Genomic DNA, 19,325 nt, shown 5'->3' with positions numbered 1-19,325 from the left:
AACCATGAATAAAGTTCACTGTAGGGCAAGGGCAATACTGCAACAGGAGTAAATGCTTGCAATCCAAGCCACAATCTGTTGGCAGAAAAACAGTCAAACAGTATCAGGAATTACCTCTGTTAGTAACATATTTTAGCTGCTGCTTACATTTTACATAGTTTTGCTGCTAGAAATGACAGTTGGTCACTATTTAAAGAGTAAACCTTTTTGGAGGGTCACTAAAAAAATCTGTTTAGTTGTCCACAGACCTGCTCTTTGAGTTTTGGGTTTTGGTTTTTTTTTTGGGTTTTTTTGCAAATAGATTGGTCTTTGGAAAAGAAAAGAAGGGAAAGAAGAGCACTTGCTCTTCTTAATAAGAAAAAAAAAATTATCTTGCAAGGATCTCTTTAGGTGCTATGATGATTCTTTTGAAGAAGCAAGGTAATGCAATGATAATGAAATCAATAAAAGTAGCCCAAGTGGGATTTTAGTTAGATGTGTACTGATTTATATCCTCAAAGAATAAATTATCATTATGAGTTTTTAATTTAAGAGATTATGAGAAAGCAATGCAAAATAGCATCTTTGTTATATGCATGTGCACAGATGCTGTATTTTAATTGCTTCTTATGGCTGAAAATTATCCAGTCCTAATTGGAAGGTGATCCTTTCCTAAGCAGTTCTCAGTGTGGTCTTGTGGATTATGTACTGGTAGAGCTGCTTAAGAGCTATGTCCTCTTGAGTGTGTCTTGAGGAAGGCTTAACCCACTGACTTAAAACCTGCTGGAATTTTGAGTCTCTTAGGTAACAGAGAAAAAAAATTGCTTTTGGAAAAGCTACCTAGTAATATAACCTAGTAATTTAACTTGAATTTAAGAATTATGACAATTATATTGCACTACGACTTGCCATAAAGATAGAGGAAACAAGTTTAGTATATGTTCTCCCAGCACAATATTGGTTTAATCTGATCAAAATAACTAAAGGCTTAAGCTTACATGGCTCAGTAATTAGTAAACTATGGCTAAGTGGAAAATAGATAATAGAGAACAGTGTAAATGTCTGTTTCTCCATTTACTGAAAGTCTAGGCAGCAAAAGTTAATAGGTACAATTGTTTGCCACAATATGCTTTTCTACCTAATAAAACCCACAACTCCTATAGAGTGCAGTTCTCTTACTAGAGCAGTGTAGATTCACATGAAAACTAAAACTAAAAAATCCATCCTTATTTTACCCACTGGGTCCAGAATGAATTGCTTTATGATAGTTACTGAAAAGGATGGAGGAGAGTACAACAAAAGGAGAGGGTAGTGCTTGATATGGTGGAGATTCTAACTTCCATTTCTAATTCAATTTTCATGTATACTTAAAAACCCAACAGGGCCCAAGAATTACTGTGAAATCCAGGGACAGCATTCACAAGTCAGATGAATCATGTATTAATAGAGATGTGCTTAAATTTAAAAAAGGGAGTAAGAGGGTGGTAGAGGTGAAGGTGCCTAGCAAGATCATGGTGACTTCCCTGCTAAACTTATCCTTTTTTTCAGAAAACTTCCATATTTTTAAAATGTAGCTTGTGGTACAGCTGGAGCCCAAAATGTAGACCAAATAAACTGCTGCTACCTTGAAAAGGAGCAAAATTAATATATTCCAGAGACAGCCTATATCTTGTGTTAGCTTGCTAAGAGACACTCGGAAATGAAGCTTTGTTCTTGTGAATGGGGTGGTTTCTGATGCTACTGTTGATTAAAGGAGCAGGCAGGGCCCTCTGCCATCTCTAATACAATGGCTGGGGAAGTGTGCTGGCCTGTAGGAAGCAGCCAGGCTCATCTGGTTTCCCCAAATAGCCTCTCTGTCATCACTGTTGGAAGCACAGGCTGACTCATGGCTGCATTTCCTCTGTTCTGTGTCCCTGTGCAGGCCTGGCTTCTCCAAGTGCACTAACACCAGCAGCATCCCCTTTCCGGCAGAAGTCTACCACTCCAGTTACAAAGCCCTTGGAAGGTAAGGAATAAAAATGGCTGAAATATGTTCAGGCTTATTTACTTCCTGTCAATTAACAGGTTTTACTTTCTGGTTTGCTTAGAAATTGAAGCCAGGCCTGACATGCAGTTGGAATCAGATATGAAGCTTGACAAGTTGGAGTCATTCTTGGGAAGGCTGAATAACAAAGGTTGGTAGAGTTACGAAGGGTGGCAGTATATCCACTCTCTGACTTTAGTAAATTGATTAAAGTGCCCCTTAGTTAAAATATCTGGTAGCAGAAACTGAATATTTCTTTGCTCAGACTGCAGTTACTGAAAATTTTATTTTTGTGATTCAGTCTTTGCTAAATTTTAAGAAAAGCCTTTCACAATTGTATTACAAGTGCGCAGTAGAATAAATCACAGATGCCTAAATAACTTTCTTAATTCTCTGGAAAGAGGGATGTACACATCCTCCTGTAGGGCAGAATTTCCTAAGAGCACACAGCCAGTCTGAACCATATTGCCATATACAGTGAAACATCTTTAAATGTAGTTGAGTCCTATTAAAATCAAAATAGGATACTTAGCTGCTCCCAAGCACAATTCATTCACTTTCCTGCTTTTTTGAAAATTGACTCTCTGTAGCAGCTCATCAGCTTCCCTGCACAGCCTGTTGGCTGTTTATGAAGCTCTCTACAGTTGTCTGGTGTTTCCATCTCATACATCTGCCCTCCATTTGTAAGACAAAAATCTTTATTACATCTTTATGTAATTTGTAGTGTAACAGATACCATAAACAAATGTATTCACATTTCAGTACAGGAGGCACTAGCATAGAATAATGACTGTGCCACACTCACTAGTCTGAAGTAGTGACTTTTCCCCTTGTGATTCTAGATCTTTTCAAAGGCAGGAATTACACAGTTGGAGGCAAGATGGAATATACAAAACCCTAAAATGCTTACATCATCATACTATAGCAACTCATTTATAATGTCCAAGTTTTCATTTAGCCTTATTTCCCTACCATTTTGTATAATAGTTATTGCATATGAGTTACAGTTTGCTGTTTTAATATTCTTTATCAACACACTTTTCTACCATCAATTAAAGAACCTAACACACAAAAACCCCCAAAAAAATCAAAATACCACCACCACACTGAAAAAAAAATTACCCAGGCAACTACCAAATGTCACAGACATCTTTTCACTAAAAATCCTTTCTTTAGGATTTTTCCTTCTGAGAAACTAAGAGGCCTCAGAGACAGAATGTAAACAATGGTTATCTGCTGCTGTGGAATGCAACAGCTCCACCTGTGACTGGCCCATCTTGGATGTTTATAATTAATGGCCAATCAAGGACCGAGCTGTTTCAGACAGAGTCCAAGAGAGCTGCCTATGTCATCATTCTCTTCTTTTCTATTCTTAGCTTAGCTAGCTTCAGAAGAAACTTTTCCCTTCTTTTTCTTTCTAGTATAGATATATATATATAATAAAATAATAAATCAAACCTTCTGAACATAGAGTCAACATTCTCATCTCTTCCCTCATCCAAGAACCCCTGTGACCACGGTCACAACAAACAAGCCATGTTTACCTTTTCTAGACTTAGAAACTCTAGTATGGTTATTTACTGGGTGAGGTGGTTTTTTCTTACAGTTGCTGGGATGCAAGAGACAGTGCTGACAGTTACAGGAAGATCTGTGAAAGAGGTGATGAAGCTGGATGATGATGAAACATTTTCCAAATTTTATCGCCATGTGGATTTCCCTTCCTCCTCAGTGCCTTTGGACTTTGATGAGGACTTCGATGCCATCTTTGATCCTTATGCACCAAAGTAAGAATGACTTTTCCCCCATTGTTTTGAATGCTGACACAAGGGCAGTGTTCAAAATGTTCAGCTCTAAGTCATCCTTGTTGGGCACGTTCATTTCTTCTGAAATCATGCTCCTGCCTGAATTGAGGAACTGATCCTGATTTCTTGTCATTGGATGATTCTCACTAGAAAAATTACCTGATGATTATAAACACTACTTGTTTTTCAGGTTGACATCTTCTGTAGCAGAGCACAAACGTGCAGTTAGGCCCACACGCAGAGTCCAGTCCTCAAGAAACCCCCTGAAAATGCTTGCAGCAAGACAAGATATCCTTCATGAATATACTGAACAAAGACTGAATGTTGCCTTTATGGAGTCAAAGCGAATGAAAGTAGAAAAAAGTAAGCTAGCAGGATGATTTGTACAAGACACCATCTTGCCTTTGTAATTAAAAAAGAAAAAAAATCTCAATGCAAAAAACGGAACTGAAGGAATGGAATGTATTCTCTGAGTGGCAATAAATTGATTGAGGTATAAGGTGAAATGTAGACTGCATAGGAGACCTGGAGAGAAGGGCATGTGTGATTCCCTCAGGGAAAGCTACCTATAGCCACCTCCTGTACACAGATTTAATTATTTATTTTTAGCACAATCACCTTGTGCAGAGAGAGAGAGCCACAATGGCTGCAGGGTGTGCAGGGTGAGGACAGGAGATGAAGGAAAGCAGATCCAACCTCATCATGCTGGGGTGAGAGCTGGCAAGAGTAAATGAATTTCTGTTCAGAGGCACTGGCCTCAATTTTGGGTCCTAATTTTCTCTCAGAAAGTGAAATTAGTCTTCTTGACTCCTTCTGATTAATTTCCATAAAGGATCAGTGCTTCGTGGCAGGGCTTACAAGGTGTTTTACTTGTGAATTTGCTTTTTCCTGACAACCAGACAGACAGCAAAGACATCATTGTAAAATTTATTCAAAGATTTGTCCAACCACTCTTACATATTGGGGTGCAAGTTTTCCTTACTGCACTTGAGTAAAGAAAGATCATCTTTAACTATTGATTGTATTGATGAAAACACTAACTATATATGTAATACTTTGTTGCTATCTCATGAGAAGGATTTCCCTGAGTTATAAATTCAAAGTGTCTTGTCTTTGGTTGAGCAATAAACAAAAGTAGCCAAGAATCTGGACTGTAAGTTTACAGTAAAACATGGCTAAGACTTTGAAATGTAAATGGATGTTGCAACACACTGTCTCAGCCAAATTTTAAGGGAAATACAGTTAATTAACCTTGTCTCTGTGCTGTCTTTTATTATTAATTACTTAAAAGGCATTGAAGATCTGCACAGTACTTCACAAAACATTGAGTAGGATGGTTCCTAGCAAAGCTGGTATTCATGCCAAATAGCATAATTCCAACACTGACAGTGTACTCTTGCATATCTAGAAATTAAGATAATCCTAAACCTACAAATCTTTTGGGGTAGTGGTTAATCTGCCTTTCCTGTTGCTATGGAGAAGAAGAAAAACTGGAAATAATGGGCAGAAATTATTTTCTTAATGCAACAACCAATTTTTTATTATATTTTTTTTAATTTTTCATCTGTCTGTCTTTCCTCCAATTTCTTTTTATGTACAAGTGTCTACAAATTCAAATTTCTCAGAAGTAGCACTTGCTGGCCTGGCAAGCAAAGAGAACTTCAGCAACATTAGCCTGCGGAGTGTTAATCTAACAGAGCAAAACTCTAACAACAGTGCTGTGCCATACAAGAAGCTAATGCTCCTGCAAATTAAAGGTATGCTGGAACTGCTTTTACTTTCCATAAGTAATAGGCTGAATGTAACATGTGGGAGTCACTACCACATTTAGATGCTTAGCTTGTTCTAAATCTTCAGGATCCCAAAACCAGAAAAAAATAAGTGGTAATTGTGTAAAAAAAGTTAAATCTTATAAATAGGTTTGCATTGGCCCACTGGTGTGTGTTTCCCAAAGAAAAAACAGAATATTTCAGAATATTTCAATATAAATTCTGGCTATCCCCTGTGGAAATTTTTAACTGTCCTATTCTTCCAGTGCTCAATATAATTTGGAAATGACGTGACAGTGTTCTTGCTCCACTTCCCCTTACAGTGCATAGTAGCATATCTGATTCTGCAAATAGCTAGGTTTTGGAAAGAAAAATTCTTAAAATCCTAAATTCTTAACACTTTTTACTGCCTAACTGCCTACAGAAATTGTGCTATGACTTCACTTAAGCAAATGTAAAAGGTTCTGGAATTTTGCTGCTGTCTGCCATTTACTTAATTCATTTCTTTCCAGAAGGACACAGAGTTGTTAAAGCAAGAACAGGAAATAATAGAAATATTAGTTGATAGGAGACAACATTTATTTTGTTTCCTGTGAGTAAACTTTTTTTCCACAGTAGTAGTCTTTTAATTATTCTTAGACAGTCTGTTTCCACATATTTTGCTAAACATGCTGGGATTGTTTGTGTTTCATTCAAAACAAATTAGATTGTGGCATTTTATAGTAGTAGTTGAAGGAATATAATTAGCTTTGTTTTCTCTTTAGGAAGAAGACATGTTCAAACAAGATTAGTTGAACCAAGAGCCTCATCACTGAACAGCGGAGACTGTTTCCTGTTGTTAACTCCACATTTATGTTTCTTGTGGGTAGGAGAGTTTGCAAATGTCATAGAAAAAGCAAAGGTCAGTACTGTTGTGAGGTTTTATTTATTATTTATTTTTAGAACATTTGCAGTATATGTCTCTGATAAAATTGAGCCTTAGTGCCAATTCTCTCAAAAAGTGGCATGTAATTGATAGTCTGTGACAGGGAGATATGCAGGATTCCTGAAAATGTGTTTTAGGTCATGCACTGAATGAAAGCTGGCATTTGTGAACTAGTGTGTAGTTTGTGAAGCTGCAAGAGAAAAAAGGATATCCTCAGGATACAGACTAAACTAAAAAAAAAAAATTAGTCTGAATTGCAGGATGTCCTTTTCATTCCCATGTCCACTGAGATCAGTATTGCTTTAAGGCAAATGAAAGAATGAATGCATTTATGTAAAATTTTTTTCTAGTGTCTGTTTATTTAGTGCAATAAATAATAACAATTTCTTCTGCTATTTGCTGTATTATATCTCATTTGCCTTCTCACTGAGCAAGAATATTGCACAAGTATTCCAAAGACTTAAGCAATCCTGTTCAGATAACTGTTAATCTCTTAGGCTTCAGAACTTGCAACTTTAATTCAGACAAAGAGGGAACTTGGCTGTAGAGCTTCTTATATACAGACTATAGAAGAAGGAATAAATACCCATACCCACGCAGCCAAAGACTTCTGGAAACTCCTTGGTGGACAGACAAATTACCAGTGTAAGCATTGTTATAGTTACAGTATCTGATGCTCTACCACAATAAAATAGTAGAGTTGGTTCTCTTTAGTAAAGATAGTTGGAGTTAATTTTTTTTTTGTTATTTTTGACAATCTTTCCCTTAAGCTGCTGGAAGTCCTGAAGAAGATGAAATGTACGAAGCCGCAATAATAGAAACAAATTGCATTTACCGCCTCGTAGAGGATAAACTCATTCCTGAGGATGACTACTGGGGAAAGGTGCCAAAATGTACCCTGCTACAACCAAAAGAGGTATTGTGCCACTAACTGCTCCTGTGGTAAGTGCAGGAACATGCAACTGGTAATGACTTGTAGTGACTGCAAATGCTCATGGAGAGGATCACTGAAAGCTGGGTCCTCTGTGTTTCTGAAGGGCTTCTGCACACTTTGCTGTCCAGAGTGTGCTGCAAGATCTCAAGAAATTAGTTCATATTATCTTCAAAGTAAAATACCATTTTAGGAAGTGTAAATCTTTTTTGTCAACAGTGGCTTACCCCAGAGTCATGAAGCACAAAACAAGTAGCACTTTGGAAAAACAAAACAAAATAAAACCTGCTTTTATTTCTATCCCTAGCTGACTTTTCCTCTTCCAACAACCATTTCACCCATCTAAGTCAGAATGAGAGCAAGTTTCTAAAATAAGGACATGATGCATTTTCTTAAAAGTATTGAAGTCACTGCCTTTTTGCCTATATTGTAAGTTCTGTTAGCCTTCCCTGGCTGTAGGACAAGGCATAGGTCTAAATGTCAGAGAAAGCTGCTGAAACTGGACAGCTATCAGTCATACAAAAGAACCAGATTTTTAGCAGTAAGAGCTCTCTAATCTGCTAGTGACTTCAGCCACCTAATGCACCTCAAAGCATTCCCCCTGCTTGCTTCCAGTCATCCTCAAAAACTGGACATCACAATGCAGACCACTGGCCTGTCCTTACTTGCATTGCAGGGCGCCTTGTTACTGTCACTGCAGAAACTCATATTTGGAGGAGTTTCTGTTCAGCACAAGGAAACTGTAGGATCAGGGTACCACCTAACCTAATAGTAGGTTGATTTTTTTGTTGTTTGGTTTTGATTTTAGGTGCTGGTGTTTGATTTTGGCAGTGAAGTATATGTATGGCATGGAAAAGAAGTTACTTTAGCACAAAGAAAAGTGGCATTCCAGCTGGCAAAACACTTGTGGAATGGCACCTTTGACTACTCCAATTGTGATATCAATCCTCTGGACCCCGGAGAATGCAATCCCCTCATCCCCAGGTATTGTAACTCAAATTAATCTCATTACAGATACATAGTTTTCTTGCCCTCTTTTCAAAGTGTTTAATTTGATTCTATATCTTTTCTTCCCTTGCACAGAAAGGGACAAGGACGCCCAGACTGGGCTGTGTTTGGCAGACTCACAGAACATAACGAGACGATACTGTTCAAAGAAAAATTTCTTGATTGGACAGAACTGAAGAAACTCAATGAGAAGAATTCTAGTGAATCCCTTCACCAGAAGGTGCATATAATAAGCATGCTAGGTATTTCAAACTAGATGACTTAGTTGGGATGGCAGTCAGGGAAGTTTGTGCTCAAGGATCAAGAGCACATTTTTTGTCTTGTGGGCTTTGACCTAGGGGTCAGAACATCACCTCCTACAGTGAACCCACAGAGTTGTTTTATATTATTGTTATTTATAGATTACAATATAACTATATCTTATGTGTTGTTTATATATTATATATAATAATATATTTATTGTTATTATTATTATTAATATATGAGCCAGGCAGCTCAATGAATACTGCTGAGGTGGCTCTGACAGGGCTTCAAATGATGACAAGATACTAAAGTACTGAAATACGCAGAAGTCAAAATGTTTGACTGGAACTGTGGGGCAAGGAGAAAAAAATGCTGTGTTCAAAGAAATCCCTTCTCTGTGTTTTCTGACAGGAAGAATCCAGATCTGACTCTAAACCATATGATGTCATGCTAATGGTAGCTGTGCCTCAAACAACTGTAGGCACAGTCTTGGATGGAATGAATATTGGCCGGGGTTATGGACTGGTAGAAGGAGAAGATGGGAGGCAGTTTGAAATTATCACTGCCTCTGTGGATGTCTGGCATATCCTGGAATTCGATTATAGTAGACTGCCTAAGCAAAGCATAGGGCAGTTCCATGAGGGAGACACATACGTGGTGAAGTGGAAGTACATGGTGAGCACTACAGGTTAGTGAACAATTCCATTTCATCCTGCTGAAACATGCAGAAATGCAGCTAAAACTCTGCTGTTGGTGGTGACATCCAGACCTAGATTTCCATGGATGTGAGACAGTTTGAAAGGTTAGGGATGCTAATTTCACCTTTCTAGGCAGATAAAATGTAAAGTTTTGTATTTTATTTAAAAGAAAACAGTAGATAATAAAGAAGTTGTAGTTATTTTTGGTACACCAGATGTAATGCTTCCATCTCTGCTTTTACCCACCATTGGTGGTGTACATGTTCACAGGACAGTTCATTAAGCCCACAGCTTAACACCAAAATAGTTAGGCAGCTGGACTAATGGCAGTGGTCTGAATGTCTCACAAAAGAGATAGGCTTAGCAACAAGAAAAACCTTTGCTGGTTTTGGAGATCAATAACAATGACAGGAAAAGCCCTTGCCAGCTCATTGCCCTTGCTATCCCTTCTGCTGTTGCTGGAAATGCTTTGATCTGGATTTGAGGCTCAGCAGTGTTCTGACAAAGAGCCTGAGAGCAGCAGGCAAAGCCTGAGAACCAGTCAGTTCAATGAGCCCACTGGAACTCTCCCACTAAACTAAGAATAGGTGGTCTTTGTGGTAAGTTAAAAACAAATAGTCTAAAACTGATTGTTCCAAATAGAGTTTATTAAAGTCAGTTGAAAGCACATAACAGTTATACAGCTTCAGGCTTTTAGCCAAAAAAATGTAGGTAGGTCTTAGTCAGGATCATTGAGATCAGATACTGGTAAATCCAAGAAAAATACAAAAGCTTGTAAGTCTTGGGAGAAGTGGGTAACACTAGTACTGAACTGTAAACAGACTTCTAATCCAAATGGATGAAAACATATTCCATCACTCCAAAACAGAATAAATTTTTATGTAGGAGGCAGTACTTTTATGGGCTGAATGTACAGATAAGAATGAAACCCATAAATTTTAAAGTAAGTAGTGTTTTGAGTATTCTCAACTTGAAAAAAACAGGATGCTTTCTCTTAAGTGTTTCACTTGGATGCTGCTCAGCACTGCTGGAATCAAGGCAGATGTTTTAACATTTTTTTTTCAAATCTGTTTTAAAACTCTTGGGTTTTTTAAAATCTTTGATTTCATTCTAACTGTTTATTCTCTATTCACTGGAAAGACTGCAATATTCTGTAAGTGGTTGTGTTGTGAATTTCACTTGCTGTAAACATCATTTGCTTATCATAACAAGTAAATGCCGACTCTTAAGGAGAAAAAAAAAGCAGCTCCTCTCCTGCTGCCAAAGAACAGTGTGTAATGTGGAAAATCAGCCATAATGCACTCTTCTGCTAACATTACTGGACAGGCCATTTCACATGCAAATTGGCTCAAATGCTGTCAGTTATTTTTCTCCAGATAGTAACAGGTCTTTCTACATCTCTTTCTCCAGCCAACACAGGCATCTCTGCCTGTGGGCTTACATCCACCTGAGGAGACAATGCCAGCTCTGCATGGGGACACTCTGGCTTGGAGACTTAATGTTCCTCCAATTGCACATTTTTTTCTTTCCTGTTCTGGATGGGATAGTGCTGAGCTGGCAAATGAGATGAAACCATGTGCTGTTTAAACCTATAGCCAGAATATTTTCTTCAGCATGTGCTCTCTGTTTCACAGTTGGAAGCAGACAAAAAGGAGAGCAACAAGTACGGGCTGTTGGAAAAGAGAAATGTGTGTATTTCTTTTGGCAAGGAAGGCACTCCACAGTGAGTGAGAAAGGAACATCAGCTCTCATGACAGTGGAACTTGATGAAGAGAGAGGAGCACAGGTGAGCTTCCTAGATGGCAGACCTGGTAAGATCTGCCTGTCTGGATAGCCATGAACAGTAAACAGGAATTATCTTCTTTGCCTCCTCCCTTTCTGTAAACGTGTTCTTGCCATTACAAATACAGACCTCAGAATTACTTTTGACATTATTCCAATTGCCAGAGACACGTAAGCTCCTTTATGGACTGTCATTCCCAAATGCTGCTTCTAAGGATATTTCTGAAAAAGGCTGAAGGAGAAGGTCTTTTCTCCCTTCTCTGCAGGAATAGGTGAAGCACAATTGCACAGATTCATGCCATCCTTTCAAGTGCATGTTCAGATAGCAGGACTGTCTTCCTAGTGCTAAGGAGAAGCACTTTTTGCAGGCCAAGGCAAAAAAATACATTGGAAATTTTGAATTTGCTTACTCTGTAATTACATATTAATTGAATTGTTTGCAGAGATTTTAGGAAATGAAGGTGAAGCTGAGAGGACAGGCTAATTTGCTTTGTCTTTAGGCAGACTTGGGCTTTCCTGTGGCTTCAATGTTACCAGCATACAAGATGGATGGTTTACTTTCTGTGCCTTGGTCCTGCTTTAATTAGATTTTTAACAGCAGCATAGAAATGACCAGAAAGACAGGAGTTCATAGAGGAGAAATATAAGGGCCCTTGATCAAGAGTGTGAGAATCTCTGCAACATAGCTGATTAAGGAATTGGCTATATCAGTTTCATACTCCTTATGCAATGTTTAGTGAGCAAAGAACATGCATGTTATCATAGAAACCAGTTTTTTAGCAAATTTTGAACCTACTTCAATTCCTGTGTTATCTCCATAATGGTTTCAGTGAACATCAGTCAAAGTGGACAGGTTCTGTAAATATTCATAAAATTCAAAAAATGCGTAGTTTAAACCAATTTAAATTAAAGTTCATTTGGTATTCCATTATCCTCTGAAACTCAATTGTTGGATTCCAGCTAGAGTTTCTTGTAATATGCAGGCCACATATGGAACCCATTGCATGCTGATATATGGTAATTTAAACAACAGTCAGCAGTTGTAAAGTAGAAGGAAAGCCATCTTTGTGGGTGGCCATAACTATATAATTTTTAATAATCCATAGAGACCAGTTTTCCTGAGTCTGTATACTTCTTTTATTTTTTTAATGAAGAGTGGTGCTTTCAATTTCCAGGTACAAGTCCTTCAAGGGAAAGAGCCACCGTGCTTCTTGCAGTGTTTCCAAGGAGGGATGATTGTGCATGCTGGAAGAAGGGAAGAGGAAGAAGAAAATGCACAAAGTAAATTATTGTTAGTTAAGCGTTTCTTCCCCAAAATCCTTTTTTAGCTGTTGTGGAGAGCTTTGTATTCAGCCTCAACTACCCTACTCTGTAGAAAAGAAAAATTAATGCCATGAAACTCTTGAGACAGCTTTGCAATGCTTTGTTTCAAGGTAGCCTTTTTCTTCTTTGAGCAGAGAATGGATTTTGGCACCCTAGAGCATGTTGACTTGATTGTATTGATGGACATAGAATTTTCTTAGTTTGATTTTACTTAAGCCAAGTGCCCATTTGCTTTGAAGTATGTCCTACACAGTCTGGGGAAGAAGAGTGTTTTTATGAGCAGTTCTTCTGCTCCAAAGAAAGCTCTAAGCTTTTATTACCCAGTCATTGCTTTTTGTAACATATTCCTTGAATGCAGTAGTTGAGGTAGGAGAATTTCAATGGAAGTGTAGCTTGGAGATGCTCCAGTTTTCACTTGACTGTGACCTTATGTTCCTAAGGTGCAGAGGGGAAAAGGAGCTGAATAGGAGGAATACTGTGTTTGTTTCCCTTCTTCACCATATGAAACAGCAGAACTTGACTCTTCTGCTCTGTTAAGCTCTTCAGCTCTCAATATTTGTGCTCTTGTAGCAAGGTTTTAGAAGGCATCTCTTCTGCACAGGGTTTCTGAAGTAACGTTAGCCAAACCCGGTGCTTAGCTAGTTCATTCTATCACAATGTAGGCATGCAGTAGGTGAAATTCATCCAGTATGAGAACAACTGGTCCAGAGCAGAGGTTTGTAATTTTCAGTCCCATGTGATTTTATAATAGTGCTGCTCTGTTCCTGTCTGCTCCAGGTGATTGGAGGCTTTATTGCGTGCGAGGAGAAGTTCCCAATGAAGGCAACTTACTTGAAGTAGCATGTCACTGCAGCAGCCTGCGTTCCAGGACATCCATGATTGTCCTCAATATCAACAAAGCTCTCATCTACCTGTGGCATGGCTGCAAAGCACAGGCTCACACCAAGGATGTAGGAAGAACAGCAGCCAATAAAATAAAAGAACAGTGAGTGTCTGATCTATATTTTGGAGATGATTATATCGACTACTGATTTACTTGAAGCAGTCTTACTCAAAGAAAATTTGAAATAAATAAAGCTGTCCTCTAAGTACAAATGCAGCATGTGCATGCTTCGTCAGGAGGAGGAGTGAAGGCTGGTTGGTTTGGTAGAGTGGAGAAAACTCATATCCTGTAATTGCTTTCACTGGAGGTCAAATGCATTTATTAATAAACTCATAGAATGGTTGGAAGGGACCTTAAAGATCATCTAACTCCAATCTCCCTGCCATGGGCAGAGATACCGTCCACTAGATCAGATTGCTCAAAGCCCCATGCAACCTGGCCTTGTACCCTTCCAGGGATTGGGCACCTACATTCTTCCTACTGTACTAATTACAGTTAAAACAAAGTCGTTTTCCATTTGGAGTGAGATGCTAAACAACTGAAAAGCAAATCAAAGCACATTCAATAGGAGGATTAGAATCCAGACTTGTGAGTAAGGAAGGGGAAATTAACTTGGGAAAGCATGCAAGGAGGACAGCAGCCACTACAAAAGCAGGCAGTGACAATCCCTACTGAGAACTCCTGTGAGCATCTCCTTCACTCTGGGAATGGGATCCAAATGCTACAAGAATAGCTGTTGAAATTCCCTGTCTGGTTTTTGGATATTTTTTCAAAGTGCTTGTGTTGGCCTGAAGTGTGCAACAAGCCTGTAAGGTACTTTTGGGGTCCACTAATGTGAGTGGCCAGCAGGTTTGTGTGTTAGCTGTGTTTGGGGCAGGAGCAATATGAGTCCACTCTCTCTTTGTGTTTTACAGGTGTCCACTGGAGGCAGGGCTGCACAGCAGCAGCAAGGTGACGATTCATGAATGTGATGAAGGATCAGAGCCCTTGGGATTCTGGGACGCCTTGGGGAGGAGAGATCGGAAGGCCTATGACTGCATGTTGCAAGGTAGAGCTGCCTTCCTGGATTTGGCACTCACATTTTACTCTACTAGTCTGCAGTGTTGTCAGATATAATGTAATGTTTTTGAAGAATTTTTTAGTAGTTGAGTTCTTCAGAAAAAAGCTTCCAAAAATCTTACTGAGTTAAGTAATACTGTTCTAGAAGGAAAGTACTGGAAAAACCAAATGTTTCATTTTGTTCTCCCCCGCTTCTGCTGCCCCTCTGTATTCAGGCAGCACAGAGCAATAGTTAACACTGTTACAAATATATTTTGCTTCTCTTCTGAAGGGATTTAAGAGGCAGTTCTCCTCACATTCCTGTCCAGCCTTTGCTTTGAAACTGCCAACAAAGGTAGCAGGGGAATTGATTTGCCAAGTGGAAAATTTGTCAGCTAACTCTGCAATGGGCTTGCTTCACTTAAGCTGCAGAACAGCGGGTTATGAAATGGCTGATAGTAACTAACCAGGATCAGATTCAGACTGATGGCAGCCAGCCCCTCAGCTCGACTTCTTTACAGCTGTTGCTAGTCCCTCAAGACATCTGGTTGTCTTTCCTGATTATTCAAAACCCAGGAAATTTACAGTCATTTTTAAAGTGAATTGTTAGTTTTTACAATTAAGTCTTAACATTTTTTGTTGTGACTCTTCTTAATTTTTGTTCTTTAAAGATCCTGGAAAGTTTAATTTCACACCCCGCCTGTTCAGCCTCAGTAGTTCATCAGGAGAATTCTCAGCCACTGAGTATGTTTACCCTTCAAGAGACCCTGCTGTCATCAATTCCATGCCATTCTTGCAAGAGGATCTTTACACTGCCCCACAGCCAGGTATGTGCTTTAAAATACTTAGGTAACAAGAAAACAGATGACTGTATCCTGCAATGGGCAGTGTCTTAGTAATCGTAAGCACTTCTAACTTGATATATGACAGGAAAATGTGTGCATGTGATGCTTATACAGTACTAAGCAGCAACAGTAATTTTTCCATGATGAAGATGCTGAAAAATAATCAAGTGTATGTATGTATGCCAGAAGCTTGCTGTAAAAATACATTATTTATATCAGAGAATCAAAGTCCAGCTGAAGTTTAGCTGGATAATTAAAAAAAAGGAATTGGTAAGATGTGAAATGATCCTGTTGTGATGCTGGCAAGCACATAAGACTGGGGTTGTTCAGGGGATTACAAAAACTAGTAAGTGGCTAATGATGGATTTGCTATTTTCTGACTGTGTAGCACTCTTCCTTGTTGACAATCACCATGAAGTGTACCTGTGGCAAGGCTGGTGGCCTGTGGAGAACAAAATCACTGGATCAGCTCGAATCAGGTGGGCTACAGACAGGAAATGCGCCATGGAGACGGTGCTGCGGTACTGCAAAGGTAACAGACTGCTGTGCCTGCTCTGTGTGTCACACCTGTCCATGCCTTCTGTGCTGAGCTGAAAGGTGCTCCCCCAATCTTATCAATAAACACCAGTTCATTTGAAGATACATTCCCCACTCTTTCTTAGCAAACCACTTGTCTAGGAACAGCGTTGTTCCCAAATTGCCAAGATACTCTACTGACTCTGCTCTCAGTGGAAAGGCTTTATTTATTGTGTTACACCTCAGAATCACAAGTTAACAGTTTAAACATTCTCACTTAAGCCTCCAAGCTTAAGCTTAGTTGGTTCTTGGCAGGACACTTCTGCTGAGCATACCAGGTTACATTTACCTGAATTTGGCTTATTTCAGAGCATCACACTCTGCTTACTCTATTCTAAGTCTGCTTTTGTAAGATAAAAAAGGCATTTGGTTAGAAGTAGCTGTTGGGATTTTCAGCATATATGTTTTAATCTTTGCAGTCAGACACAGTAAAAGACAGGTGAAAAATACTGAAAAACATGTTAAAAGGTCCCATATTAATTAAAAAGAAATTCTGGAAAATTTATTCTTTCTGCCTTAAGCTGCTTCAGCTTTTCAGGAAAAATTATATACCCTTAGGAGGTAAATCTGAATAGTGTGTGAGATTGCAAAATACTGTACCTCTTGTAATTTCTCCCTCCTTTTTTTTTTGTATTTTGACTGTCTTTAGGAAAAAATGTGAAGAAGCCCCCCAAATCCTATTTAATTCATGCTGGCCTAGAGCCTCTGACATTCACTAACATGTTCCCAAGTTGGGAGCACAGGGAAGATATCGCAGAGATCACAGAAATGGTAAATATTTTCATTGCATAATCTGTTTCCTATTGCTAGTAATTGTGCCTTGTGTTGTCAGTAACATTGGTTGCTTCCACCCACAAGCCCCAAGATCCAGAAGAGAAACTTAGAAAGCACAGTTCAGGAGTCTGCATAGGAAAAGAAAAAACCAACACCACAGCTAAATTCTGACTGGGAATGTGTATATCAGAGGCATTGCTTTTTTATTTTTCATGTAACTTCTCATATTTGTTTTTTTTTGTTAAAAACCGAAGGAAAGTGTTACCTGAATCATCTCTTAGAAAGAGATGTGCTGGAGTTTGAGCTTAACAGAATAGCTGCTTCAGTCATGCAGCAATGTGCAGTTCTGGTCTGTTCCCCAGATTTGAAGTGCACAGGAACAAAACACTTTTCAAAGGATCAGCTGTCTCCAAAGGCTTTGTTACTGACTTCCTCACCTGGGATTCAGAGTCACAGCCAAATTACACGTGGCTGCTTTAAATCTTTCAGTCAAAGGGCATCTCAACACAAATGACATTTTCTGTTTTGTAAGTTTTCTACAGACATCCTTAGTAGAAAATGCTGGCTTCATGACTAAAGACAGATTTCAGCCTTAAACTGAGATTCTGGGAGAACAGGATTTCCTTCTGCTAAGTGCAGACCTGTTTTTAGCTGTGAAATTTTTGTAGTGCAGCTCTGTTGGCCTGTGGGCACACCTGTACATACAGCTTTGTGCTCAGGCAGGGCAGGTTATCCCATGCTATCTGCAGATGGCCATGGGCACAGCTGATGCTTTCAGCATTGTGATCCTGTTCTCTGTTTTCTCCTTTCAGGACGCTGAGGTTTCTAATCAGATAATACTCGTAGAGGACGTGCTGGCCAAGCTGTGTAAAACAGTGTATCCATTAGCAGATCTCTTAGCTAGGCCTCTTCCTGAGGGAGTTGATCCACTGAAGCTTGAAATTTACCTTTCAGATAAGGACTTTGAGGTAAGGAGAGGATAGGTGCACTGTTACTCTGTGCATCTATGCCTAACCATGCAAGAAGGTAATTTGCTGGTTGTGCTACTCATCAGTTGTTTTTGCTAATAGTACATCCTTTCATTTTAAATGCAGGTTGCATTAGAGATGACAAGAGAGGAGTACAATGCACTGCCATCTTGGAAGCAAGTTAACCTGAAGAAGGCAAAAGGACTTTTCTGAGCTGGGTTTATGGAAGTGAGCACTAAAGGGATGTCCACTCTCACTTTCTATGTCCTTTAGAAGAATTGTACCCTACATTTACAGAACAAATAAAAATAATCTGAAGTTATTAGTGACTACCTATCTGGAGGTGTGTAATATTATAATAAAAGGCCAAGAGAACTCTTTGAAAATGGAATTCAATTTTGACTCTTAAAGGTAATGTTTTTAAGCTCCGTTCTCCTATGCACTTAAACAGTAGTTTCTTGAGCTACTGCTGCAGGTGTCCTTTGGCTATATCCAATACTTGCCATTTTTGTTTTTAAAGAAGTTCTCTTTGTAAAGTGTTATTTTGTTAGTTTGTGGATTACAAAGAATTTATATTTATATAAACACATAGAACAAGTATGTATTTAACAATGCAATATGTATTCACTTTCAAGACTTCCATGTCAAAACTCCAGAAAAGTAGCTGGATGGCAGTTGCTTGTACTGAATTAGCTATACCACCAATATGTATCTCCTTTGCATTCTGAAAAGTTTCTCTTTGCAATAGTTAATGAATTGTTCTCAGTGCTGCTTCAGGTGCTAAACTGAACAAAGCATTTGTATTTATAGCATGGATTTCTTGAGAAACTATGCGAATCAACCTTTATACTTTATTATCCAAAAATGTATAGTGCCTTGTTTTTTGTGTACAGTTTATATACAAAAAAAAAAGATTGGTCTGCATTTTGAAGATGGCTTAGAATGGTCTCCTATGTTACTTTTATAATAGTAGAAATAAAAACATCTCAATTTCTAATCCTTGTTGTAAACATTAAACATGTCTTTTGTGATATAAGAACCGAAAGTAAAAGCTTCTGAATAAACTCTTAGCGATGCTCTGACTTGTCATTAATTTGTACTGTAATCTGTACTAGCATTGGAACCTCCCATAACATAGTATTTTCTCAAAATATTTTAACCTTTGATGTCTGTGGGTATTGTACAGAGTTATAATTTGAGAAGCAGATAATGTAGAAAATAATCAATGTATGAGATAAAGTTGGGCAAAACTTTAATGCTGAATGTTGGAACCTGTCAGTCACACAACTCTGTATTCTTTGGGTTTCCCTGTTTTATATATGAAACCAAAATTATTATGCTGGTTTTCAAAATTTGAAAAAATCTTTTCAACCTTTGTGCAATTGGGAGTAAAATTTGAATTGAAAATGAGCGTTGTGTCTATTCTTTACTCAGTTAATTAGGACATTGAATAGAATCTTTGAGTAAATATTTGCTTATGGTTTGAAATGTTTTTCAGGCATTGGCATTTCTATAATAAGCTGTGTGGTTCTCCTCTGTATCCGAGTGGGGTTCACATTTTCATTACTGTCTGCATAGCTTTCCTTCTGCCCTGCAACCATTTAGAGCTGCTCGTGGTGATATCTCAGGTTTTAGCTTTTCTTGGGGTGGTGCCTGTTGCTGCTCTTGTCATTCTCCTAGGCCAAGAGACTTGAAGTGGGATTTCTGAATGTGTGAGGTGTGGATTTCTGCAAGATCTGCAATAAGAATTGCTTCACC

At 38.6% G+C, this 19,325-nt stretch overlaps 1 protein-coding gene across 7 annotated transcripts in view; it reads left to right on the top strand.

Annotated features, from left to right (window-relative positions):
- SVIL (supervillin) overlaps nucleotides 1-18,977 on the top strand; it is a 101,199-nt gene extending 82,222 nt beyond the window's left edge. For all 7 annotated transcript variants that reach the window (XM_077173452.1, XM_077173458.1, XM_077173460.1 and 4 more), the window contains 20 exons: nucleotides 1,901-1,984; nucleotides 2,067-2,153; nucleotides 3,609-3,786; nucleotides 3,995-4,167; nucleotides 5,406-5,561; nucleotides 6,338-6,474; nucleotides 6,996-7,143; nucleotides 7,269-7,414; nucleotides 8,238-8,413; nucleotides 8,513-8,657; nucleotides 9,092-9,368; nucleotides 11,013-11,164; nucleotides 12,336-12,441; nucleotides 13,261-13,468; nucleotides 14,281-14,414; nucleotides 15,076-15,231; nucleotides 15,638-15,781; nucleotides 16,475-16,596; nucleotides 17,412-17,567; nucleotides 17,694-18,977. In XM_077173452.1, the coding sequence (XP_077029567.1) occupies nucleotides 1,901-1,984; nucleotides 2,067-2,153; nucleotides 3,609-3,786; nucleotides 3,995-4,167; nucleotides 5,406-5,561; nucleotides 6,338-6,474; nucleotides 6,996-7,143; nucleotides 7,269-7,414; nucleotides 8,238-8,413; nucleotides 8,513-8,657; nucleotides 9,092-9,368; nucleotides 11,013-11,164; nucleotides 12,336-12,441; nucleotides 13,261-13,468; nucleotides 14,281-14,414; nucleotides 15,076-15,231; nucleotides 15,638-15,781; nucleotides 16,475-16,596; nucleotides 17,412-17,567; nucleotides 17,694-17,780 (2,972 nt within the window). In that variant the 3' untranslated portion in view covers nucleotides 17,781-18,977. The remainder of the gene's footprint in view (nucleotides 1-1,900; nucleotides 1,985-2,066; nucleotides 2,154-3,608; nucleotides 3,787-3,994; nucleotides 4,168-5,405; nucleotides 5,562-6,337; nucleotides 6,475-6,995; nucleotides 7,144-7,268; nucleotides 7,415-8,237; nucleotides 8,414-8,512; nucleotides 8,658-9,091; nucleotides 9,369-11,012; nucleotides 11,165-12,335; nucleotides 12,442-13,260; nucleotides 13,469-14,280; nucleotides 14,415-15,075; nucleotides 15,232-15,637; nucleotides 15,782-16,474; nucleotides 16,597-17,411; nucleotides 17,568-17,693) is intronic.
- The last annotated feature ends 348 nt before the right edge of the window (nucleotides 18,978-19,325 follow it).

The sequence above is a fragment of the Agelaius phoeniceus genome, chromosome 1, assembly GCF_051311805.1.
Source record: "Agelaius phoeniceus isolate bAgePho1 chromosome 1, bAgePho1.hap1, whole genome shotgun sequence".
Classification (NCBI taxonomy): domain Eukaryota; kingdom Metazoa; phylum Chordata; class Aves; order Passeriformes; family Icteridae; genus Agelaius; species Agelaius phoeniceus.
The sequence above is the reverse complement of the archived record's forward strand: the minus strand, read 5'-3'. Positions and strand labels throughout refer to the sequence as shown.